Source organism: Lupinus angustifolius, chromosome LG12 (genome assembly GCF_001865875.1).
Source record: "Lupinus angustifolius cultivar Tanjil chromosome LG12, LupAngTanjil_v1.0, whole genome shotgun sequence".
NCBI classification, from domain to species: domain Eukaryota; kingdom Viridiplantae; phylum Streptophyta; class Magnoliopsida; order Fabales; family Fabaceae; genus Lupinus; species Lupinus angustifolius.
Genome location: NC_032020.1, coordinates 6,694,180 through 6,721,037, shown reverse-complemented (window position 1 = coordinate 6,721,037; position 26,858 = coordinate 6,694,180). Strand labels below are relative to the sequence as shown.

At 32.8% G+C, this 26,858-nt stretch overlaps 5 protein-coding genes across 10 annotated transcripts in view; 4 read left to right on the top strand and 1 right to left on the bottom strand.

The window, feature by feature from the left end:
- LOC109362880 (26S proteasome non-ATPase regulatory subunit 8 homolog A-like) lies at positions 1,184 to 4,955 on the top strand. 2 transcript variants are annotated; one of them, XM_019608948.1, is made up of 7 exons: positions 1,184 to 1,381; positions 2,131 to 2,209; positions 2,835 to 2,937; positions 3,198 to 3,461; positions 4,070 to 4,181; positions 4,576 to 4,748; positions 4,794 to 4,955. In XM_019608948.1, the coding sequence occupies exons 1-6, from the start codon at positions 1,277 to 1,279 to the stop codon at positions 4,714 to 4,716; spliced, it is 804 nt and encodes a 267-aa protein (XP_019464493.1). In that variant the 5' UTR covers positions 1,184 to 1,276; the 3' UTR covers positions 4,717 to 4,748; positions 4,794 to 4,955. The 2 variants fall into 2 exon arrangements, with proteins under 2 accessions (XP_019464493.1, XP_019464492.1); XM_019608947.1 differs by having other exon boundaries at positions 4,576 to 4,951.
- Positions 6,501 to 9,508, top strand: LOC109362671. Of its 3 annotated transcripts, none has more exons than XM_019608635.1 (2): positions 6,501 to 7,731; positions 9,191 to 9,508. In XM_019608635.1, the coding sequence occupies exon 1, from the start codon at positions 6,585 to 6,587 to the stop codon at positions 7,728 to 7,730; it is 1,146 nt and encodes a 381-aa protein (XP_019464180.1). In that variant the 5' UTR covers positions 6,501 to 6,584; the 3' UTR covers position 7,731; positions 9,191 to 9,508. The 3 variants fall into 3 exon arrangements, with proteins under 3 accessions (XP_019464180.1, XP_019464179.1, XP_019464178.1); XM_019608634.1 differs by having other exon boundaries at positions 6,501 to 7,758; positions 9,158 to 9,508; XM_019608633.1 differs by having other exon boundaries at positions 6,505 to 7,758.
- On the top strand, positions 12,538 to 16,047 carry LOC109362543. Of its 2 annotated transcripts, XR_002109415.1 has the most exons (5): positions 12,538 to 12,639; positions 13,752 to 14,591; positions 14,698 to 14,856; positions 15,377 to 15,730; positions 15,778 to 16,047. XR_002109415.1 is itself a non-coding variant. In XM_019608395.1 (4 exons), the coding sequence occupies exons 1-4, from the start codon at positions 12,613 to 12,615 to the stop codon at positions 15,665 to 15,667; spliced, it is 1,317 nt and encodes a 438-aa protein (XP_019463940.1). In that variant the 5' UTR covers positions 12,538 to 12,612; the 3' UTR covers positions 15,668 to 16,047. The 2 variants fall into 2 exon arrangements, 1 of the variants encoding a protein (XP_019463940.1); XM_019608395.1 differs by having other exon boundaries at positions 15,377 to 16,047.
- LOC109361839 lies at positions 18,545 to 20,614 on the top strand. Its single transcript, XM_019607373.1, has 3 exons — positions 18,545 to 18,767; positions 19,245 to 19,703; positions 19,773 to 20,614. Exons 1-3 carry the CDS (start codon positions 18,545 to 18,547, stop codon positions 20,612 to 20,614), a joined length of 1,524 nt encoding a protein of 507 aa, XP_019462918.1.
- Positions 24,031 to 26,858, bottom strand: part of LOC109362544 (dCTP pyrophosphatase 1-like) — an 8,943-nt gene continuing 6,115 nt past the window's right edge. For both annotated transcript variants that reach the window (XM_019608398.1, XM_019608397.1), the window contains exons 2-3: positions 25,707 to 25,823; positions 24,031 to 24,525 (exon numbers count right to left, since the gene is read on the bottom strand). In XM_019608398.1, the coding sequence (XP_019463943.1) occupies positions 24,232 to 24,525; positions 25,707 to 25,823 (411 nt within the window). In that variant the 3' untranslated portion in view covers positions 24,031 to 24,231. The remainder of the gene's footprint in view (positions 24,526 to 25,706; positions 25,824 to 26,858) is intronic.

Here is a 26,858-nt window from a genome sequence, read left to right as displayed (position 1 = left end):
GACAGCTTTGCTCAGATTTGGAGCTACCCGTCCGTGATGTTCCAGGAGGGGGCATGAGGAATTGAGGAGAGGCAGTACCCTAGTATTGGAGCGAGCCACTAGGAGTTGCTTATCATTTTGGGACTTTTGAAAACAAGGACGACTTCAGTTTGTTCATGTCTTTGTTTAGTATTTGTTGGCGATGATTTATATTTTCGCCATTCCTTTTTGGATTTTGTATATGTTAGTGGCAATGTAGTTTCCGCCTTTGTTGATTCAGTTTGTATGAACTAAAGATGACTTAACCGTTTATATGCATTGTGTTATTCAGGAAATTGTGAATCAGGTTAAGTTATCATTTGATAACGATAAGTTGATTTTCCGCATTTGAGTTACTTAAAGTGATGTCCTGGAAAATGAAGGTTTTAAAAAGGAAACAATTTTATACAATTTCTTTATTCAAAAAAAATTACCCATTTTTCCGCAATGTTTTTGAGAAGTATTTTTTGGGACGTTACATGGATCCTAATGGATGGACAGAAAACTATCCACAAATCCATATAAAGCCATTACATCACATTTTTAAATTATCCAATCCATTCATATCCAATGGATTCCAACCCATCCATTCTATCCATGTATCAATTTTAATGGATTGGATGGATGGATATCTAACCTTTTTTTTTTTAATTTGAACAAAACAATTTTAATAAAGCAATTTATTGGAAAAAATTTCTTTTAAAAATTATATTTAATAAATCATTTATAAAAAAAAATTAAAAAGTGTTTTTTTTTTAAATTATTCCTAAAAAGTGATTTTTTGTTGAAAAAATAATTTTCTTAACAAATGTTTTTTAAATTTTTTTTTTTTGATAAACACTCTTAAAAAGGTGAACTTGTGAAGTTTTTTTATAAGCACTCTTATTGGCAAGAATCTCTGATGCAATATAATTAATAGGAGTGTAAAAGTTCGATTTAGTAAATAATTATTTTCAACCTCGCTGAGTTCGAATTTTAAATTTTTCAACCTCGCTGAGTTCGAATTTTAAATTTTGGGTTTAGGTATGTGCGAACCCGCCCCGTTGTCATTCCCACTTCTTATTACCAATAGAAAAAATTGAGTAACTATTGGGCCTGGGCCGCCATATGGGCAAAAAGCCCAGGTATAGCTTCCTTACGTATGTAAAAGGTAACACGCAACGCACAAAGTCATTGTCGTTCTCACTTTTTTTTGGCTTTCGTTCCGAACACTCAAATCCCTTGAATCTGTGAAAAGTGCAGTGCAGTTGAAGAAAATATGGATCCAAAGCTCACAGAAGTTTCTCAAATCTTCAATCGCTTTAAGGCTGCGTTTGTTAGGAACGATTATGATAACTGTTCCAATCTCCTTTCCCAACTCAAGGTACTACCTTTCCAACCAAACAAAACCCTAATTTCTGCTATTTTAATTTGAATTTGGCATTGTGTGAAGTAAAATTGGAACCTTTGTTTGTTTAGTAGAATGATTAAGAATGTATAATAGGTATGTGTGCTTTTATGAATTGGGGGTTTTGTATAGGTTTCTGTTGTTTGAGATGGTTATAGCAATGATGCATTCGGGGTCTATTTTTGGTTGTGAGATTTTGGTTTAGATATTAAAGAACAAAGTAATGGTAATTTTAGTTTTATAGATTAAAGTATGATGTCTTTAGTTATTGAGCTTACATGATTCTTCAAGCAGCTTGAATGCATAAGTATAATTTATATAGTCTACAAGATGTTATTTTGCATGGTTTTAGGTTGCTTCCTTTTGGATGCATATTTCTTTAGTAGACCAATTAAGAAGGTCTAACATGTACATATGCTTTAAGATTAGTGGGTTCTGTCTACTTTGCTTAGTTTAAGATGGTTATAGTAATAATGCATTCTGGGCATAGTTTTATCTATAGGATAGTTGGTTTAGATTTTGAAGAACTAAGTTGCCGTGATTTATTTTTTTAGATTAAATGTAATGCCTTATTAGTTATTGAGCTGATATGATTCTGCAGGAGTTTGAATTAATAGCATCTATTTATATTTATATTTATATAGTCTACAAGACAGTATTTCTCAATGTTTAAATTGCTTCTTTTTTATACATATAAGCATCTAGTGTTTTTTTATTATTTTCAGGTGTTACTGACAGGGTTCAGAAGTCTTCCACCTTTGTTTGAGGATACACCTAATGCAGTTCATGAATTAACAATAGCAAGTAACATTCTTCACTCCAATCAGTTACTTGTTTTTTGCCTCCCTTTTTCTTTGTTCATTTTTATATGATTGTTGCTGAGCTTACTTATTTAAGTAATAGTAGCATCTCCTGTTCATCAACAATAGTACTTGTGAACATTAAATTTGATCAATAACTTGATATTGTAAGGGAAAGTTGTACGCATTAGCTTGGCTGTAAGCTTTGTCATTGAAACTGCAATTTGTCTTCCATGTCTGCGGTCACAGTGGGCAGTAGCAAGTACACATGAAACTTAATAACCACATTTGTTCTTCCAACTATGGTCAGTAAGATAACTTTGCTACATACTTCATTGTTGATTGTGGTTGAAGTACAACTTAGTCTTTATTTCAATGCATAGAAGATGCTTAATGCGATTTACCTACATATCAGAGGAGAAAGAGAAGAATATGATATTTTTTTAATTTAAACCTGGAAACTATTAGATGCTTGGAGGTGATGAAAAGACGAGCATTATAATATTTTTCTTCATGAAGGAATATTTGTGGCTTGAATAAGATAATATTTCTTAAATAATGGAACAACGGATCTGCTAGGAATCCTATGTTTGAGATGTTTTTTCCTGGTGGATTTTTGAAACTTTCAGGGGATATATATGAGCATGCTGTTGTTCTTAGTGTGAAAACTGAGGATCAAGATGCCTTTGAGAGGGATTTCTTCCAGCTGAAACCATACTACACAGATGCCAGGTAACTAATTCTTGCCCCTCCTTTTTCTCATCTATAAAAGATCCCTTTCCACTCGGGGAGAGCTGAATCTTCAAACAACAACCATGGACATTTCCTGGTAATATTTTAAGCATAAACCTGTATAGTATATAACAAGAAACTTAAAATTATATACTGTATATACCAAGAAACTGAAAATTATATACTGTTGTGCGATGTTATGTGCAATTTTTTTAACTTTCGAGTTCTTGTATTTTATGGGGACTTTTGTTGTGGTGCAGTAATCGTCTTCCACCATCTCCCCAGGAGTACCCGATACTAGGTCTCAACTTGTTGAGACTACTTGTGCAGAATAGGATTGCTGAATTCCACACTGAGTTGGAATTGCTTTCACCTACTGCTCTTGAAAATCCTTGCATCAATCATGCTGTGGAGTTGGAACAGTCTTTTATGGAAGGGGCTTACAATCGTGTCTTGAGTGCTCGGCAGACAGTGCCACATGATACATATGTTTATTTCATGGATCTCTTGGCAAAGACAGTCAGGTAATAATTTCCTCTAATAGCCTAGCTGATGATTGGAGCCTATTGATAAACTACCCACCAGGGTTTGTGTGGTGATATGTGAGCCACCTTCCCAAGCCTGATTTCAAACCATGATAAAGCAATTATTTAGAGGGGCTTCTTCTGCACCCACCAGGGTTTGTGTGGTGATATGTGAGCCACCTTCCCAAGCCTAATTTCTAACCATGATAAAGCAATTATTTAGAGGGGCTTCTTCTGCACGAAGTGTTATTCTGATGGCAATGTTTGTAGGGATATCTTTGTCGAAGATTAAAAAATAAATTCAAGTGGTAGATTAGAAGAAATTTTAACTCCAGCTAGACTTCTTTACTTCAGAAGTTGGGCTTTGTTGGACTGTTTTGGATTCTTTGTCTGGAACTGTTTTGTTTTCTATGGTATTGCGATGAAAAGTCATGATTATCTAAGTTTTAATTCCATTCAATTTGCCTCCTGCTATGGCAAATTTTCTGAAGCTTGATCCTTTGTTAAAGTGGTTATCTTTTCTACTTGCTGTACACTGTTTTAGCATTTGTGCATCTATAATGATAGCTACTTTTCTAATTAGTTTGTATCTGTTTTGAAACATTCAGAGATGAGATAGCAGGATGCAGTGAGAAGGCTTATGACTATCTTTCACTTAAGGACGCTAAGCAAATCTTACTGTACACCTCAGACCAGGAACTCTTGGAGTATATTAAAGAGGTGAGCAATGTTGTGACAGACCAATTTATATAAATGTATTCATTATTTTTATATGGTATTTTATTTGACTTGGTGTCTGTGTGTCTGGTTTTGGTGTTTTTTTTGAAGTAACAAGTATATGGGAGTAAATTTGTTGTCCCAAACAGTGTGACAACATTTCATGTGTCACTTGCTATAATTGGTTGAAAAAATATGTTTAACTTCAAAATTTAATAATTAAATATTTTCTGACGAATCACAAATGGTAGTACATGAAGTTGAACACTTTTTGCGATAAAAGATGAGCTCCACGAGTATGTCACTATTACTTTGCTTACAGAATGGGAAACTTCATCTATTGTTGCAGAGTTTCATTTTGTTTGCTTATTCTTGATTTATTATCTATTGATTGCAGGAGCATCCTGAGTGGGAGATTAAGAATGGTTCTGTCTTTTTCCAAAAGGCAAAAGAATCTGCTCCTTGCAAAGAAATACCATCTTTGCAACTCATCAACCAGACCTTAAGTTATGCAAGGGAGTTGGAAAGGATTGTCTGAAAAGAAATGCAATGCTTGTTTGTTTCCAAAATGTTCAGGTTTCTTGATGTTGGTTACCAATATTGTATTTTGAAATTTTTATTTTTCCTTATTCAACTTGGAACTCTACCTCTGTATTTTGGTCATCTAGGTGGCTGTATTATTTTCTGCTGTACTTTTTTCTTTTAATTCTGCTTCGGTAATGAAAAAAAACCCTTCACACTTAAATTACTTTTCTATGTTGAGGATTAGATTACTGATGATACTGGCCTGTATTTTTTTTTGTATTCCCTTACGTTTTGTATAAAGAATTAATCTCTTTTGGGGTTCGTGACCACATTGCAATAAGTATTGCTTCTAGGAGTTGAACTCTTAACTTTTTTATCATCTTAGGGATCAGGCGGAGCCTTACATCACTAGATCGTTTTGTTAGTTGCTGGTCTATATTTTGAAATAACTAAATTCAGACTCATTGGGTTCGTTGTGTACATACTTTATAGTGACTACCTTTGCAAATTAGATGAATGTAATATTTTACATAAAAGAGATAATAAAGTTTAATTAAGTTAAACTAGGTGCTACTTTTTTAAAGTTAAAGCAAAAATAGAATGGATCTATACGATCAAAGTTAATATTAAATCATACATTGAACATCTCTTTAGAAATTGTTCTAACTTAATTAGAAGTGTAAAATCTAAATTTATCATAATACAATTTATGTTCGTTCAGTATTCCAATTCACGTGCATCTTGTAGCTTTGTCCTTTTTTATCACACACTCTTCGGCGCCTTTAGAAGATATTTTATTTCTTTAATTACAGTAGGGACAATTTAAAATATTTTACGAGTGGGACCAAAGAAATAAATGATCCTCAGACTTATGTACATAAAAATTACAAATCTAACTCGATTTTAATGGAGAAAATCTAATGTGATTGAGTTCGGGTTTTACCTGGTTTTAATTTTAGGGTTCGAGAATAGTAAAGCAAAAGTTTTACTCCAAACTCGTCCTGAAGTAATGTAATTAAATTTAAAATAGAAAGTTCTATCATGTGCCTATTATTTTTAACTTCTAATTTATATACTATTGGTCCTTCAAACGTAATAGAAATGAAGTAATACAAGAGAAAATAAAAATGTTCGAGAAAAATTATACATATTTTTCTTAGTACATTTATTATTTTTGGGTTTTCTTCACGTCGGTAATAATATTTTTATTTTCAGCCCCGTTAACTTTGAGTTCGAGTTTTGAATTTCAAATTTAGGTTTGGGCATATACAAATTAGACCCGATCCATTTCTTTGTTAAATCTATATAAAGTAAACATAAATCTTTCTTATGTAACTTCCTCATTAATATCTCCTCTTTTTTCCCATCTTTTTTCCCTCTTTCGTCCATTTCACTTTTCACTGTTTAGAAAATTTGATTAAACACCAACAATGTGTAAAATAATTGAGTTTCTTCAATATGGATAGTGTTTACTTCTTACTTGATCAACCTTCAACGAGTAATTTTAATTTGGCCAGGAAATGTGGAAATAATAGTTCAAGGTTTATTATATGTCCAGTCTCTTGCTCTTCTTGATTTAATCTTCACCACTTACCAAAGAGTCTTTTCTTACCAAACCATATTTTGTCACCACTTGTCCATAGAAGCATAAATAGATTCTAGATTTACATGAACACAGTAAAAAACCAGATTCCTTAGTCCCCCATAGAAGACAGATCCATATAAACGAAACCAGCTATAAATCACTACACTCACCACTCCCATTTTAGAATGTTAGCATCACTCTCATTCACTCACACTCTCACTCTCACTCTCACTCACTCACTCACTCACTCACAATTCCACTCTCAAATTCTCCATTAACAAAAACAAAGAAATCAAATGGGTTTTCCCTTCACAACCATGACACTTAACTTACTCCTCCTAATGGCCATGGTAGCCACCAACATCCTCTCCCTCTACCACCTCACTTCCACTACCCTCCAATCCCCTAAATCCCCAAAACAACCTCAAGTCCCTGACCAACTCCTCCACCAACTCCACACCATACGCGCCACCATCAACCACCTCACGCGCCTCCACCCCAACACCCCCACTCTAACAACTAAATCACCAAAACCCACAATCCCCCCAGATCTCTCTCTCTACTCTCACCTCTCCCCTATCCCTTCCTCCTGTCACAACCACCCTGACCTTCTCTATAAGTACATGTCCTACACCCCTTTCTCTCTCTGCCCTTCAGATCCTGACACCGCCGAATCACTAATCCTACGTGGCTGCCACCCACTCCCACGGCGGCGATGTTTCACTAAAACCCCTCACAAAACGATTCAGACTCTACCAGTCAATAACCCTTTCCCTTCTCTATCTTCGATACCGGAAACGATGATCCTGTGGGACCGTTATAACTGTAAATCTTTTAACTGTCTTAACCGTCAAAACCCTAACCTTGGGTTCGATTTCGAAAGGGAATCGTCGAGGCACGTGATTTATAAAACGGAATTGGATCTTCCGGTTTCGCAGTTGATGCAGATCGCGAAGGCTGCGAAATCGGTGATTCGGTTGGGGGTTGATATCGGCGGCGGGACGGGGTCTTTTGCTGCGGCGATGAGGAGGTTCAATGTCACGGTGGTTACCACCACGATGAATGTGGTTGCGCCGTATAATGAGGCTGTTGCGGTTAGGGGGTTGGTTCCGTTGCATGTGCCGTTGCAGCAGCGGTTGCCGGTGTTTGATGGGGTTTTGGATCTTGTGCGGTGCGGGCACGCGGTGAATCGGTGGATTCCGGTGACGGTGTTGGAGTTTTTGTTGTTTGATGTGGATAGAGTGTTGAGGGGTGGAGGGTATTTGTGGTTGGATCATTTTTTTAGCAAGGGGGTGGATCTTGAGAAGGTTTTTGCGCCGTTGATCGGGAAATTAGGGTACAAGAAAGTGAAGTGGGCGACCGCGAATAAGACGGATGCTGGTGGGGTGAAGAATGGGGAGGTTTACTTGACTGCATTGCTGCAGAAACCTGTGTCAAGATGAGGTTGTTACTGTTTCACTTACTCACAAGGTAGAATCTAGCTATAGCTTTAATTGGATAGTTCTTTTTCTTGTGTTATTTAATGCCAATGTTTAAAAATGTTGAATCAATATTGTCAAATTTGTGATCATTTGTAACTTATCTATAATGATGATGGTGGGTTAATAACATGAGGTGAAAATTTGATGCATGGTCTGTATAAAGGTTTTTACATTCCATACATTGATGTAATGGCTTAATGTCTAAAATGATAGTGGTTGTGACTTTTGATAGTTCAAAGATCTTTGATGATTTGACCATATGTTGATTGGAATTGAATGATAGTGTAATTATGGTTTACAATTAAGTATTTGTGAAAATTTAATACTAAAAATAGTAGGTACTATATTGGTTGAATTCAAGTGTTGTGCATTGAAACATAATGAAAGCCGATTCTGGTTGGTGGAAACACCAAATGGTCTTTTGTTGGGTTACTCTACTATAAAAGATTGAATGTTACTATTTGTGGTTGGCTTTAATGTGTTTGCCTTGTTTTCTTTCTCTAAGACTCTAACGTGTTTGCTTCATTCTGCAATTGCATTCTAGTCTTTTTAAACAATGTATTTTGATTGGAAAGTTTGATCTTATTTTAACTTAGGTTCACTGACTCAACATTGTTTATGTAAACTAGTTATAGTAGCTTCATATTACAGTAGATAGTGCCAATATAATGGGGTTCTTTAGACTTGTGAGGTAGATATAGTCTAATTTTGCTGATCCTGAACAATCATACCCATTTCAAATAGAGGTTAGGCTTTTAAAAAAAACCTGCTTCTGATAAAGGGATATTTGAAGTCATTCCTTCTCTAAACTTCTCCTCACCCTTGCATTAGTTAATTCATCTAGCATTGGAAGAGTGGAAATTGGTTCTTTAATCACTATAAGGCAATGTTATTAATACCGTACTGATTAAGGTACTGATATGGTGGTTCAACCGGTGATTCACTAATTAAACTGCATACCAGTGAAATTAGATATACATATATAATATATTAACATTAATGTTGAAAAATCAATAAAAAACTATTTTTTTATTTTCATTAAAAAAATAATATTAAATAAAACCGGCCGGTATGACCGGTACAGTTCAATTGAAAACCGGCCGGTATGATCGGTTTTTGCCGGTATGATTGCATGACCGGTATAATTATTGTATGGTACCCGTATTGGGACTGGTTCATCGGTTTACCGGTTGAACCGGCCGGGCATCTTGACTAATAATCTCTTCCAGTATAACCATCCATGCTGAGCTCACAAGTGCTAATTTGTATGTCACAAAAAGATTGATCCTTAAAAGTGTGACTTCTAGAGAGAATATATTTTACTAAGACAGAATAATTGTGATGTATAGTTCTATTATTTGGAAACTCCCATTCTAACTATTGTCTAGGGGGATTTCCCCCCACTATTGTTGGTATTGCAGTTTTATGTATGTTGTAAGGAAAGATGAGGCAGTCAAGAAGGAAAGTTTTCCTGATTCCCTTGCTCCGAGGTGTTTATGGGCATGTAATGAAGCAATTTTCATGTCCACTGTGATAATCCTAATGTTGTAAAAGAATCGACAAAGTGGAAAAATGGTAGAAGGAAGTGAAAGAAAGGTGTAAATCTAATTGTCTATGGGGGAACTGGTCAAGGAAAATGGCCTTTATGATAGTTTTTGCTTCCTGTATGATTAAATTGTTGTGTTCAAAATTCTTCGTTTGGAATAAATTTGAGACATTGCCTAGTTGATGTTCATCTAGTTCATGCTGCTCTTGCAAATTATAGTGATGGAACTCACTAGTTTTTTTTTGGTTATAAATATATGATAAAAATGGTGTAAGTTACACGTATATTGGTTAAAAATGGCAGTCCCCTGATCCCCTCCATGGGACAGAGATCATTTGTCTTCATTTATGTTCCGGTCTAATGAAAAAATGTTACTTAATTAAAAAGGAAAATTCTAAAATTACAATGACATTTTATTATTTGGATAAAATTGATTGGCTTAAGATATAGGAACATAATCATTTTGGGACATAAATCTATCTTCCCCTCCATGGACCCCTTGAACAAGAACATAATGCAGTTACATGTTTTTTGTGACTGAATATGTGGTTCACTGTTATTTCAAGTTCGAACATCTTAATCATAATTTATAGCTAGCCGTCACGGAAGTGGGGCTGTAATTGCCTAGTTCCAAAAAAAGAATTATAAAATGCAATCCATTGAGTTTGGAATATAAACTTAATTCTGAATATGATTTTAGTTAATGGTGAAGTGATTGGAAAGATTTGGTATATGGGCTTGGTTTTTTTGGGTGTATCTAAGTAAGAATGAATTTAATTTTGATTTTTGAGATGGGTGGTTGTCTCTCCTACAAGTGTCGTTCATAATAATTAAATCATTAATCGTAGAGCTAGAAACGAGTCAAACTGAGTCGAACCAGAGTTTAGTTTGATAAGAATTGATTGACTCAAAACTCGACTCCGGTTCGATATGAATTATTTTTTTAGCTTGAGTCCGACTCGATTAAAGTTCGTGAACTATTGAATTCTGTTCGAATTGGTTCATTTAGTCACTTAAATAGTTAATTAATTATTAAAAAACATTTCAAATTTATATATATAAAGGGGTTTGCTAACATGAGGAACCTCCGCTTTTAGTTAGGAGCATGGTAGCAATGAATAACATAAAAGTTGGACAAAAATATCCCTTTTTACTTTGAAGAGATAATAATATTGTTAGAGTCATTTTTGTAACATCAATTTTAAAATTAAAAATAACTCTTTCATCCCTCCACCACCTCATCCCTCTTTCTTCCCCACCCCATGCCCCATGCCCCACCCCTCTACCTTCTCACCTCACTCCAAAAATCGAACAGTAAACAAACCTTTCTTATAATTTTTATGGTGATAACTTGTATAGTTATTTTTCTTTCTACCACTTTTGAACTTTATGGAAGAAAATGAGGTTACAAGTTTTTTAGTTTAGAATAAGGTGAGAAAGAGGAAGGTAAAGAGGAAAGGGAGAAAAATTATTATTATTTATTTATTAAATTTAAAGTTGATATTCATGTTCTATTTATTATTTATGAAATGGGAGAAGAAAGAACTGGATGAGGTTGGAGTGACGTGAGAAGATAGAGGGAGGGATGGAGTGGAGAGGGATTATTTTAAATTTTAAATTTGATGTTACTAAAAATAACCCTAACAATATTATTACCTCTTCAAAGCAAAAGGGATATTTTATCTAACTTATATGGTATTCATTGCTAACATGCTCCTAACTAAAAATGGAGGTTCCTCATGTTCGCAAAACTCATATATAAAATATTATTTATATATAATAACAATAAATATAAAATATAATGTATGACTCATAATAAACATAAAAATTAATTTATATATATATATATATATATATAGAGTGAGCTCATAAACCTAACGAGTCGAGTTTTATCCAACTCAAGCTCAGCTCGTTTATTTAACTAGCTCAAGTTTGACTCATTTGGTCATGAACCAAGTTTATCGAGCTAAATAACGAATTTAGTTTCAAACAAATACTGAGTTGGCTCAGTTCATTGCCGACCCTAATTAATCTTCTTATCATTTTGAAGATCTAATAAGGCTAGTATTAGATATGTGAGTTTGGTTAGGCATGCAGTTTGGTTGTTTTGTTATCATTGGGCTTATCTGGCAAAATTTGTATGATGTAGCGTGTACAAGTAAAACACTTCTTCAAATCACATTTTGCATCTATGATTTTATGTCGACTGGCTTCTTTCCCAAATGGCTATCAAAATTTATAAAGGAAAAAGGGTAATCAAGATAATGGGTTATTCATAAAATGTATTTATGATAGTTGATCTAGAAATTACTAATAGATATGATTATAATAATTTATGATTTGTCAGACATGTACAAATATATTATTATAGTCGATGGTTTCTCAATCAACAATCATAAATATGCACTTTACCCTCTAAAGCATACACTACACTTTAGATGAACATATGCCCAAAAGAATATGCTAATTTGATTATAAATATAATAAGCTTAAATAATTGTTTGATCCCAATAAATATGATGAATTTTTATTTTACTCCCTATTCAAAAAAAGTATATTTTAGTGTCTAGTGAGGACTAAAAGCACAGCATGTTTGATAAAATCAAGACATAATATTTAATAAAATTTAATCACGGGAACAAAAACTTAATTAACCGATGAAACAATATAATAAAGGGTGTAGGTGTATGATAATATAGTGAGACGCATACTGTAGATGTTTTATTAACCACGTGGACTAATTTAGCATCAGGCATAGGAAGAAGACGGTGAGAAGGAAAAAAAGAGAAGCAAGAGAAAAGGAGATAATAAATATTTCTTTTTAGGTTTGACAAGGTAACATTTAATGCCTGCAATTTGTTGAAGATATAATTCTATAAACTTGTAAATTGCAAAATGGTCCTGCCAAATAAAAGAATATGTTTGCTGAAAACTCCCTCCCATTTCTCTTCTCAGCTGTCCAGTGTCCACCCTTTTTTTATTACCAAACCTATAGAAAAGCAATTTTCAGAAAATTGAACAAAAAGAATAAATAGAGATTGTCTTATGAAAAAGAACACTGTAGTTATGAAAAGCTGTTTTATAAAGCATGCAGAAGGGTTAAAAATAAAAAAGTTAAAAACACGTGATGAATGAGGAATTTGACGTCATGGCTTAGAGCATGAAATTAGACAACTATCTATTTCCGCGTTTAACTTGGACCACAAGAAGTTTGAACGAAGTACTTATAAAAACTCAAAGTAACAGATAGAGACACCTCTCTCCCTTTGGCTATAAATTAAATATAATTCTTCACTCATGCGGTGTCCCTTTGATTTCTCTAAGGTAAGCCATTTCATCTTCTATCACTACGTTGTTATCATCATCTTCATACATATTCTGCATTAACATTCATACTTTATATCTCTCCACTGTTTTTGAGACATACTTAGCTTCACCTTCATACTACTATCTACTTTTGTCTACCAGTTACAAACTTACAATTTATGGCGGTTTAAGGTGCCCAGGTCTTGCTTTTGTGTCTAGTTATATTTTTTACTTTTATTTTGGGTTCATAGTTGTTGGAGCTGCGAAACATGAAGTTTGAGAATTCAATCATTAAAAAAAACAGTGTATAGGGCTTTCTTACAAGAATAAAAACCCATAAAATAATAACTTTAGTGGCAAATGATGTATTGAAAGAATAAAAACACATAAAAGGATAACTTTCTTGGTTCTTTAAGCATGATGTTACACTAGGATGTTTTTTTCTGTATGGAAAATGCTTAAGCAAAACCCATTTTGGTGATCTTTTCCACTTAAAAAAGATTAGCTCTTGGTTCATAAAGAAATAAACTTTAGCCTTATTAGCGATTTTTTACTCTCCATCACTATAGTTGTGTACTTTGCCCTTTTCTGTGCATTAGATGCTAATTGTAGTTCATTTTTATCTTCCTTTAACTTATATTTTTGGAATTTGCTTCATATTGATTTTTTTATTTATTTAGATTTGTATCATAATTATATTTAGGGGTTGCTTGTTATACTTCTTAATGAAGTTGTGGGTGGTTTATTTGGCTGAACCAATATGGTATCTGCTCTAGCTCTTTTTAACATTGTTGTGCAAACTCTGTTTGGCAAGTTTGTTGGGTGGTTTCAAATTGCCTTGTAGTTGCAATTGTACTTATGTGTAGTACCATTGTTAATTATACGAAAATATAACCAATTGTGGTTATGATGTAGTTGTGAAGCTGTCAAAATTGTACTATAATGATCTCAATTGCAGATGATAATTTAGAACCATACCAGATTATTTGCACATGATTCACCACATTTAGATTTCCCTTTAGGCCAGTTCAAGTTGCAGAATTTTGTTGATGCATTCTTTACTATCTTCATTAGTAAAATATTTTCTTAATGAATAAGTAGTTCATTACTAATAAAGGTTTTACTGACAGATGAAGATGTGTTCTGTATTGGCAATATTACTGGTGTTATTCACACCAAACTCTGGTGCTTTTGGTAAGACTGAAAATAATGTAAAATCAGCTGTTTTTCTATCCCCCAAGATTGAACTTGGACCAGGATCAGTTGCCAATAAATATTATTATGACATTGATTTTCCAAGAGGTCATGTTGCAATAAAGAGTTTCAATGCTGAAGTAGTTGATGAAGCCGGAAACCCTGTACCTCTCCATGAAACATACCTTCATCATTGGGTTATTGCGAGATACCGTCAACCTAAACATGTGACGACCAACACAGGATATGACGGCCATCGCATGCTTCAAAAGTCAGATACTGTTATCGTGAGAAATAGTGGCATATGCCAGAAAAATGCTCTTGGACAATATTTTGGCCTGGGATCTGAAACAAGAGGAACAGCTACAAATATTCCGGATCCTTTTGGGATAGAAATAGGTAATCCTGAAGAAATTCCAGATGGTTTTGAAGAGAAATGGATGGTAAACATCCATGCCATCGATACTCGTGGTGCAGAAGACAAGAAGGGGTGCACCGAGTGCTGGTGTGACCTTTATAATGTTACGAAGAATGAATATGGCGAGCCTTTGAAGCCGGGATATAAAGGAGGTTTGTATTGTTGCTATGATCACACCCAGTGCAAGTTAAGGGAAGGCTTTGAGGGCCCAAAGAGAAGCATCTACCTAAGATACACAGTGAAATGGGTAGATTGGGACAATTTTGTAGTGCCTGTTAAAATTTATATACTTGATGTCACTGATACTTTACAGATATCAGATAGTTCCGAAGGACTAAACGCAAATCATGATTGCAAGGTAATTGAGTTCATAAAGAACCATGTTGATGGTTTTATATCCAACTTAATACTAGTCCATTACTTTTGTCGGGCATAACTGAGCAACATGGATTTCGTTATTACAGGTTGAGTATGATGTTGAATCTTGCAGCACAGACCATATCGATGGTAATGGATGTGTTCATGTGAAGAGGACAACCCTCCCTATGCAATCTGGTGGTTATGTTGTCTATGGTGTTGCTCATCAGCATTCAGGTGGAATTGGATCAACTCTATATGGACAGGTGAAGTTCAATAGTTATAGAATTTCTGAAGGGTTTTGATGTTACTTTCTAAATTCTAGTCCGTTCACGCAATTGTTTGGAAACACAATTTAGAACCTTTCTAGTGTCATTTATTTAAACAAAAACTAAACATGAAGAGAGCCAGGCTCCTCTAGAGCGAGTTTGTCTTTAAGATATGAAAGTAATGCTGTATAGTCCATACAATTTTAATGTGATAAAGTGCATCATATCTTAAGTCACTAAATGAAACAAAGGATGAATGCACCTTTACCTTTTCTCATTTTGAAGACAAGTTCACTACCTGACTGAGGTATAACCCTAGTTTTGTGATATCTATACATATTTTATAGGAGCTGTTTCCAAGCATGGAAAAGGGTAACAAGTAGTGATTCTTTCCCTGACACAATTTTCCATTGAGGATTAAAAGTGTTTTAATTAAGGATGCATCTTCTATATATTGCAAGATGTTAAAATGGTCTAGTGTAGCTTGTTTTCTGAAATTTGTGCATGATGGTTGCAGGATGGGAGGCTTATATGTTCCTCGATAGCGAACTACGGAAATGGAACAGAACCAGGAAATGAGGAAGACTACATTGTTGGAATGTCCACTTGTTACCCTAAACTAGGTTCTGTTAAGATAGCTAATGGTGAAACTGTAACCTTAGAGTCTACCTACAGTAGCAACAAGAGAGGGCACACTGGAGTAATGGGACTTTTCTACCTCTTGGTTGCAGAACAGCTTCCACAACAACAGTTCAGACATTCCACTCGTTCTTCATACTTTCTTGATATGAATAATATATTTATTTGATAGTTAATTAGTAATGTGTTACAAGTAGAGTATCTATGGTGTGTAAACAAATATGTTTCCATAGATATTGCTAATTAGTAACATTTTAGTAGAAGTGGACTATCATCTATATATTATGATGAGAGGAAATAAGAATATGGAAAGTGTAACTGGAAATTACACCTCTCATTTTCTGTTACTATAAGAGAATATAAGCAAGAGGTAGCAGATATAGTTTGGATTATGGGTTAAATTCTAGGCCATTGTTCCAAGAACGAGTGAGATTATCAGCCATTTGATGCCATGTATTGGTGGCAGTTTGTAATGTTGTCTTAGGAGTTGTATCATATCACCTACTACTGATGAAATGGTCCTTGTAATATGAAATATGTAAGTTTAATTAGATGAGAAAAATATGTATGCACTAACATCGTGTATGAGTTTTCTACACTGCATCCACTATTGATTTTTAATTACCGTTGACTTTTCACAAAATGTAATCCAAATAAATGGCAGACGATAAAGTGCATGTATATAAATCTTTACACTATCAATGTATACATTTTACATTCTAATTAGATATATCTATATATCCTTGTATTGTGTGGACACTTGAAATATTATACAAGTTTAAAGTTTATATTTTGTTATGTGTATTATACAATGATTGCATTTAGCCTAGAATAAAATATCTCCTCAGAGCTAATTTATCTCTTTAACTGCATTTAGTGTTTGACATGTGTCTTATTTCTCTTCCTTCAAGAAGTTTTTATTTTAAAATATATCATTAAAGAAAAGATAAGACCCATATCAAACACCATATGAATTTAAAAAGATAAATTATCTTTTGGTATGAAAAGATACTTTATTCTCTAATATGAAAGTTGTCCTCATGAATGAACATATTTTTCAGGCATCATATCCAAATAGAAAATCATTCATTCTAGATTTGTCATTGCCTTGTGAGGTAGCAGAAAAATATTTTACATTCTGGGTTTTCATATCAAGCAAAAGGAAATGAGATGACAATATATAATTAGTGTGTAAAAGGTGACTAGTGGTCCAATTTGAATCGTTTATGGTGAATCATAACCCAACACCAATTGTTTATAGTGAAACTTTAGGGTGAACAGGCTCGGCCCTACCCACTCAACTGGTACGACCTGATCATGATCGGATCCGAAAATGTCGGGTCTGATCGGGTCTAGGATCAGGTTTAAAAAATAGACTCAGTCAATATTTAGGATCGGGTAAGAACCAAGTACGACTTGACCCATCCCATTCCATGGTCACTCACTAATCATGTTTGTATGTGTTTCTATTCAAATGTGTACAAAGTAATGATATATTTTGGTTAAAAGTTTCATTGATTCTCTAATTTTAAATCATATATATATGATTATTAATATACATATACATTATCATTTATATGTTACATATTCATAATAATAAATAATATTGAGAAATTTTTATCTAAAATGAGTGTGCATTATATTTAATCGGGTCTAAGGTCGGATCTAGGGTCAGGTCGAGTTTAAAGGCTGACCCGATCGATATTTAGGGTCGAGTTAGCTTCGGATCTAGGGTCGGGTCGGGATTCAAAAAATAACCCAACCAATATTTAAGGTCGAGTAAGAATAAACCTTAACCTATCCCAACCCGGCCTATACTCACCTAACTCAAACATCATAAATGAATATTTACTAGGCAATAATTGAAACATATATGTCATAAATTGGTAGAATTGAAGATAGAAGATAATCTATATATCATTACCGTAGAAATTTATATATAGTCAATATGTTATTCACTATTCATTTTTATTACTTTTTAAAAAAATTAATGATAATTAAAGATGAATCACAGATGATAGATTGAATGTGTATAAAGTCTATATAAATATTTTTTTTTCTATTGAAGATAGTGTGTTATGACTTGATAGTTACACAATTTCCATCTCTAAAAACTGACTTTATAAAAAATATTGCATGCTGAGAGCAAATAATGAAATAGTTGTGATGTATCCTCTTCAAAAAAAAAATGTTGGATCTAGTCCAACACAGGGAAATAATTGATACATATCAATTCCCGAAAGCAGTGAAACTTCATAAATGCCCAAGCAATATCTGAACAATAAAGATTACATGTCTCAAAAAAATCATGTTTTTGTATCCCAAGTCAATCACATTATAATAAGTAATAATAATTTTTTTCTTTCTATTTTTATGATTTTTTTCGTATGTTTACTACACAATGGAACACCAAACCTTAGAAATCTCCATTCATATCTAATATAATAATTTTTTTCTTTCTATTTTTATGATTTTTTCGTATGTTTACTACACAATGGAACACCAAACCTTAGAAGTCTCCAATTATATCTAATATAATAATTTTTTCTTTCTATTTTTATGATTTTTTCGTATGTTTACTACACAATGGAACACTAAACCTTAGAAATCTCCATTCATATCTAATATGGTTACCAATACCAGAAGCGGGAATCCTCTTATTAGTTGATGAAATTGTCCATTGCCATTCATGCCCATAAAGCCACGAGTTCCATTGTGAATGTGTTTGGAAAAGTTGGGAGTTAGGGGGAAAAATTACTGGGATAGCACTATCCCAGCTTTGGGGTACGTTTTGAATTAATTACGGGATTGGGGTAGAATTTAGTGGATCTCGTGGACCCCATCCATGACTTTGGCAAAGTCGTGGACCCCATCCACGATTTCCCTGCTATGTGTCAGGTCCCTGTAAGTCGTATTGAAGAACTCTGAATATTTAAGGTAATTTCCAATTGTTAAAATTTTGTTATGTCTTTTATTTTATTTATAATTTTACGTGTTACATTTGTTTAAATTTAAATATGTTTGTTTTTTTTACTCTTATATGTAGATGGCAATTATTAGAGATATTGTTAGTGATTTTAGTGATGAGGAGGACATCGAGCTTGATGATGACGAGCATGATGATGTTCAGATTACCACACATGAAGCAGTTAGCGTAACATATCATAATCCTTCATCTTTTTTCGTTAACATTGATCATCAATCTGGACAAGATTTTCCATATAGAAGTAGTAACATAAGTAATGAAATAGATAATGAGTTATTTGTTGGTATGCAATTTGAATCAAAGGAGGCAACAATAAATGCGGTAAAACATTTTCATATTAGAAATTCTGTTGATTACGTTGTCGATGAGTCTAGGCCAGATAGATATGTTGTAAAATGTAAATATTATGGTGTTGGGTGTGATTGGAGACTTCGAGCATCAAAAAGTTTGAAGCGTGATATTTGGGAGATTAGAAAAATTAGTGGAAGTCACACTTGTGTATCCACTAATATTTCACAAGATCACACGAAGTTGAACTCATCTTTCATCGCAAACTGTATTGTTCAACTAGTATCAAAAGATCCTGGTATACCAATTAAAGCATTAGTTAAAGAAGTGGTAACTCATTTTGGTTATACGGTGACATATAGGAGGGCTTGGACTGCTAAACAAATGGCAATGGCCCAAATTTATGGTGATTGGGAGGGATCGTACAAGGAGTTACCTCGTTGGTTGAATGCTGTTCAATATTATGCACCAGGTACAATTGTAAGATATTCAGCATCTAACCTTGATGAACATAATACTTTAGTTATTGATAGGGTGTTTTGGGCTTTCAAGCCGTGCATTGAAGGATTCGGTTTTTGCAAACCAATCCTTCAAGTTGATGGGACGTTTTTGACTGGAAAGTATACTGGAACTTTGTTAATAGCAAGTTCCCAAGATGGTAACAGACGTATATTTCCAGTAGCATTTGCGATTGTAGAAGGAGAGACCAAAGAGGCATGGGAATGGTTTTTCTACAATCTTCGGACATATGTTACCCCACAACCAAATATTTGCATTATATCAGATAGGGGTACAAGTTTATTGGGTGCATTACGTACTAAGCTCCCACAATGGTGTGATGGTCATTCTGTATATTGCATCCGCTATGTTGCTAGCAATTTCAACAAGGAGTTCAGAGATAATGATCTGAAAGAAAAAGTCATTGAAATGGGTTAGTGTTGAAATGAATGTCAATTATTTGAAACTGTTTGTATGTTGGATTTTTGTGAATATTTTGTAGGCTATGAATTGATGCGGCCAAGATTTGAGAGAATGCTTGCTGTATTACGTCAAAAAAACTCTAAGGCGGCAGCGTGGTTAGATAAAATCCCAAAAGAAAAATGGACGCAATCATATGATGAGGGGAGACGGTATGGCCATATGACGACGAATTTGACTGAATGTGTAAATGCGGTTCTGAAAGGAGCAAGGGCCTTGCCTATTACTGCACTTATAAGAGCAACATATCATAGACTAAACTCCTGGTTTCTACACCATAGAAATGAAGCAAATAACATGATCAGGGCGGGTCATGTTTATTGCGAAGAATTGAGTAAGGTGATTAATGAAAATAATCGAAAAGCTACTTGCCATATTGTACGAAATTTTTCGAGGGATTCAGGAGTGTCGGAAGTCGAAGTTGCTAGTACCGGTGGTAGTCGATACGCAAGAGTATACACAGTTAGATTAATGGACAACTGGTGTGATTGTGGGGAATTTCAATCACTTAGATTGCCATGTTCACATGTTATTGCTACTTGTGCATCATTGAACTTAGACTATGGCCAATTTATATCACCGATTTATAGGTTAGAGAACTTACAGAAGGTTTATGGACATGAGTTTCAACCCATTGCAAATGAAGAATATTGGCCTTCTTACTTAGGTCCAACGTTCATTCCTAATCCCCTTATGCGTAGGAACCGTACTGGAAGACCAAAAACTACACGTATACACAATGAAATGGATGATTCTCAGTCCCAACAAAGTAAAAAATGTGGGTGGTGTAGGAGTGAAGGACACAATAGGAAGAAATGCCCTTTTAGAAGTACCGAAGTTGGACAAAGTTCAAGGCAAAACTAAGTGATGTAATATCCCACTTTTGTGTGATTTTGTAATTTTGTAATTTTGTGCAATGTTGTGTAATTTTTTGTAATTTTATAATATGTGTAATACAATTGTGTACATACATAATTCGGAATATACACTTTCTAAATATTATTCCTTAACACATCAATTTAAAATACACTTTCTAAATACAATCCATTAACACGTCAATTTAATATACACTTTCTAAATACAATCCATTAACACATCAATTTAATATACACTTTCTAAATATTATTCATTAACACTTAAATTTTTGTAATTATTTGTAATTTTTTTAATATCCCACTTTTGTGTAATTATTTGTAAGTGGTGTAATTTTAGTACATTAACACATCAATTTTAATATACAACACATAAATAAACCATTAACACATCAATTTTAATACACCATTGACAAATCAATTTTAATATACACTTTCTAAATATTTAAATATTTTACTACACAAAATTGAAACAAATTTCAAACAATTCAAATTTAAATTCGGATTCAAAATTAAATACAATTCAAAATTCAAATTTCAAAATTCAAAATAATTTGAATTCGGATTCAAATTTCACATTTCAAAAAAAATACAACACATAAATACACCAATAAATACGAATTCAAAAAAAAACGGAAAATCAGAAAATTAATTGAAAGTCGTGGATGGTATCCACGACTTTGGTGCAGATTACTAGGGTTTTCAGGAACTCGTGGATGCCAACCACGAGTTCTGTGTAAGTGAATTAAAGGAAATCGTGGATGTCAGCCACGACTTCAATGAAAGTCGTGGACTGCACCCACGACTTTGGCCCAGGCTAGGGCTACGTGGGAATCTGAGGCAGCCACAACTGATTAGAGGTGGAAGACAAAATCAATCGCAACAACAACAACAACTAAGAGTTCAACCACCTCGAAGGAGAAAGGCACCTGGATGTGGAACATCATCTCATAGACGTCATTAGGATATTTTTTTTCCCGCTAATCAAATGTATTTGAATTTTAAATTACAATTTATGAAACTTTCTTCCATTTCCAATTCCATTTTTCTTATTTTTTTAATTTTAACTTACAAATTATGACAATTCCAAAAAAATAAAAAAATACCATACTAAAAAATTACAAAAATACATTAACTTAACTAAAATTATAACATGTTAAATTACCATACTAAAATACAAAAATAATCATTTAACTAAAATTACCATGTTCAAAATATATTTATTTTATAACTTAAACAAAACAAAAAAAAAGCACGTAAAACCATATAACCCATGCAAACTCGTGTATGGGGTCCACGACACTGGAAGTCGTGTACCCCATCCACGATTTCAGTGAGGAGAGAGAAAATTAAAGGGAAATCGTGGGTCTGGTCCACGACTTTCCCCTGGAGTCGTGCCTGTCATCCACGACTATGCCAAAGTCGTGGACCCCATCCACGACTTTCAAAAAACTACCCCAATCCCGTAATTATTTGAAAAGGTACCCCAAAGTTGGGATACTGTAGTTTGACTACCCCAATCCCGTAATTTTTCCATATTCTCTCTACAAGCTAGGTGAGGTGTTTCAGTTTCATTGACTAGCTATCACAATTTATTAATTGAAGGTGATTGATTGAAGTGATATATATATATATATATATATATATATATTATTTATTGTTTGGGTTTAACTTTTGAATATATAATATAAAAAATATTTGTGTGGTGACCCAATTTCTTTATAAACATCACTTAGACAACTTATGAGCAAGTGAAGAGGAAATTATTTGCTCTTTCAGATCATTTGGAATCTATACCATGTTTTTATGGACAAGATATAGAAAATTCTTTTGGTATTCAATTTTAAAAAATATGATTATTGAATTACAATTTTAAGAATGAATGTCAATTATGAATAAAATAAGATATTAACACTTTATTTATTCATATCAAAATAATATTCTCACTCATTGAGTTGAATTATTAAATTTATACTTTGTTTATTTCTTTTAATAATTCAGAAAAAAGACAAAAGAATTATTCTTTTAATTTTTTGTCTCACAAGAAAAATTTATCTTCTCCTATGTGCTACTCCCTCTACAATGATGAATTTAGAAGGCATTGATAAATTCAGTATTATTAAATTCGATTAGATCAGTTGATTTATCATAGAATGGATATCCAATTTGTTCGAGTTGTTCGTTTGTCAACTATGAACCAAAATCAATATAGATAGATTCGATTTGGCTATTTTGCATATAAAATCGACAACTTGGTCTATCTAACAAGTCACGTCCGCTAAATCAATCATTTTTAAATAAAATAGCATCAAAATTATGTTTATAAGGAAAAAAAAATTGTTCTTTCAACTTATTTGTGTTTATGTTTGTCATTATTGGAATTTCGTTTGTTATTTTTTAGCTTATATTGTAACAAAATCTAATTTGTTTAATTAAGATTTAAACTTATTTGTCCATTTTTGTTGTAATCAAATTGTAAAAACTGTGTTATTTGACGATATTTTCTACTTATTTATGATATTTTATTATTGTAAAACTTTTTATTTTATTATTTAATTAGTATTTGTGTGATGACATTATTCTTAAAGGGATTCTAATTTTATTCCTTAGCGGATTTTAATTTCATTCCTTATCAATACAACCATTTAATGCATTTACTAATGGAATTTCAACACACTATTACATTCATCCATTTCTTTCTAAATAATTGTTGTCTCTAATCTCATATGAAAACATATTATATCTTTTCTATATGCACATAACCTTTCATTCCATTTATCCTCAAATGTAATTTTTGTTTGTTTCTCCATCTAAACTGTAAGTTTATTGTTAGTGAATTATTCCCTTATTTTAGAGGTTTGAAAATTGTGTATAACATGCATAAATCGTGTCTCACATTTATGAGTTTAAGACCCGTTTCTTTTTATAGAATGCGGTCATAATTTCATAGTTCTCATCTTCTTCATCCACGAGTTCTTCTAGAGAGAGAAAAAAGAAAGTGAAGTCATGCATGAGAAGCACAAGATCTACATCTTTCCCATAAATTTTACAAAAGTTGTACTAGATGGTAAATAAAAAATCAAATTACTTGGATAAATTTTCCTAATATATACCGTCGAGACTCCAGTGTCATTCGCTCGTGATTGAAAGAATATAAAATAATGCAATGCAAACATTTAGATTATGTACATTATATTTTATATTATATTATCTATTATTATATTTAATTATCATTGACTCTTTAAAAAAATTAATCTGAATAAATGATAAATAATATAAATTTATAATAAATATAAAATAGCGAGTTTATGAGTCAAGTTTACGTCCTAAATCTTTGTTTCAATTCCAATAGTAATAAAGAATAGTATACTAAAATGTTCCCTAGACATAAACATTCACCAAACAAAATGGACACATCAATTTCACCATATCTCATATCAATCAAGGGATATTATTCAGCCAAAACAGTAACAAAATCTGTCAGAATAACTGTTCCAACGAAAACACACACCAACCATACTAGTTTCTATGTAATGACCCAAGCAAATCATACAAACACCTACAGAAACTCTTTTCCTAAAAACCCCCTTAAACAACTAAACACATTATTCATATACTATCAAACACCCTCTTGCCACTTACATTTTTTTCTTCATGCTTGCTTGAAACCTCTTCTTCTTTGATAATCTTTGCTGGATACTTAATAGCATTGAGTTCAACCTTTCTTAAAGCAGCTTTTCCAAGATCAACACCACACATATCAGATAGCCTAACAAGGTAAAGCAACACATCTGAAAGCTCTTCACCAAGATGAATCTTTTCCTCTTCTTTCCAATCTGGAAGCCCTTTTGCTACCTCACCTTTCCATTGAAATATTTCAGACAATTCTCCCACTTCACCCACCTGCATACACACCAAAAAAAAATTAGTAATTCCCAAAATCTTATAGCAGCTTATGCATTATGCTCAAAAAATGTTTAATGTACTTTAAATTGCAGTTGCGATTGTAGTCATGATTGCAGTGACTACAATTGTAGTCATTGCGATGTGGATTGTGGTCGTTGTACTTTGAATTATTTTGTGATAGAAAAAATATATTTTTGAATTAGATATGGGCCGATGCGGCTCAATGCAATCTCTTGTGGTTGTTTGTGACCGCATCATTATGATTCAGCATCATACCACAATTGTAGTATAATCTAGTTGTGACAGTCACCATAACTACAATATTGTAGCTGCATTAGGTAATACAGTCCACAATTTGAATAGGTAGTCAATCAAGTTAAGGATGCCCCAAGCTTACAACCAAAGACTAATTTCACAAATATAGAATTTTAACAACAAAGGAGTAAAACTGTGGTATCACCTGACAGGAATAGAACTATGATATCACCTTTTTTTACTTCCCCAAAACTCAAAAGCTATATTTATTATTAGTGTCAGTATTTCTAGACAATGTCAAATATTACATGTAATGATATAAAAAATATTACCCCAATTATTATTATTATTTACATACTCTCTATTATCATTTGACTCACTATTGCATCCTAGTAATACACAAAGGTTAAGGAAGAACATGGGGCAAGGAAAGGGAGAGAACAAAATATTACATGTCTTCTACAGCAACAGCAAAATCGAATCTGTTTTCAGAGTGTAGTTTGGGAGGTATAGTAAGGTGACAAAAGCTAGAAATTTTTTGATCATGATCATAACAAAAAGCCAACTTGCAAGGAGAAAGATTAAAAAAAAAAGATTAAGAATCTGTACCATTTCCATTCATTAGATTTGAACTAGTAAGGTCAATTTTCAACATGCATAAATAAAATAGATTAAATTTAAAGCAATAATAATAAAATTGATTCTTCTTCCTCAAAAACCACACCTTCACTAATTTCATATTTTTTTTTGAAACTATGATGTTATGGTTAATTTCGAACAATATCAACTCCATATTTAAAATATGAAGACAACCTTAAGAATAAAACAAATGGGTCTTCCTCAACCAAAAAATGACATAAGAAACAAATGGGTATTCCTTAAAAAATAATGATTAATACATTAATGTATGAAAAGAAAGTTACCATAGCCAAAAGAAGGTTTCTTGGGCTGTGATACTGATCCCAGTTTCTGTCCTTAGCAAACTGAGCCATTATTTGTTTAAGCATATCAAGTGTTACAGAGCTTCCTTCTTCACTCATCTTAAAAGCCAAAACAAGAAGAAACGAAGAGAAGTGAGAGGAATTGTTTGGTTCTTAGGATGTAGCAAAATGCGTTACTATATAGAGAAGAAGAAATGTGAATGCCCATTTGTTTTTGAGTGACCAATTTTGGGAGTTAGACTCCTCTCCATGGAGAGACAAGTTATGGGAAAATGCACTAAAAAACTAATAATGATATTTATGACCTTTAATTTTTACTGAAGTTACAATTTTAGTCTTAAAAATATATTACAAAATATTAATTGTCTCTCCATTAATTGAGAGGAGTGTTACTCACTTTTTAGTGTCAATTTTGTTAAAAAAATAAAATTTAAAATTAGAACTCAAATATTATAAATATGAATTAAAATAGACTTTGCTGATGGTCATTCCAAATGTTAAAAGGTATTCAATTGATTCCCATTTAATAATTTTCAATTTTTAAATAGTAAATTAGTATACAAATTTTTTAAAGAATAAATAAAAATTTATTTTTTTGACTGAAATTAGTGACTAGGTTCACGGTAATAACCGGTTGTTTAACTAATGTGACGTATGCTTTCGTGGTGCACGTGCCGGTCGTAAACTTCCATGTTGTACTTGCCGTCGTTAGTTCAGTTTGGGAGGCTTTCCTTTAAAAGAAAAAAGTAATAGTAATAATTGCAATCCATTAAGAGAAAAAATGCATATTGTGGAAGCGTAAAAGTTGTTTTACATTTGCCGCCGAACCTGAATCACATAGTTGAATTAGAAATATTGATTTATTTAACTCAAAACTCAATTTTAGTTTGATACGAATCATTATTTTAGTTCGAGTTTGACTCGATTAAACTTTACAAACTGTTTAGTTTAGTTCAAATTAGTTTATTTAGACAACTCAAATAATTAATTCATTTTTAAAAATACTGAAAATATATATATAAATATAATCTTGTTTATATAATAACAATATCCAAAAAAAATAGTGCATATGTCATGATATAAAAAATAACAATAAACATAGAAAATTATATATATATATATATATATATATAT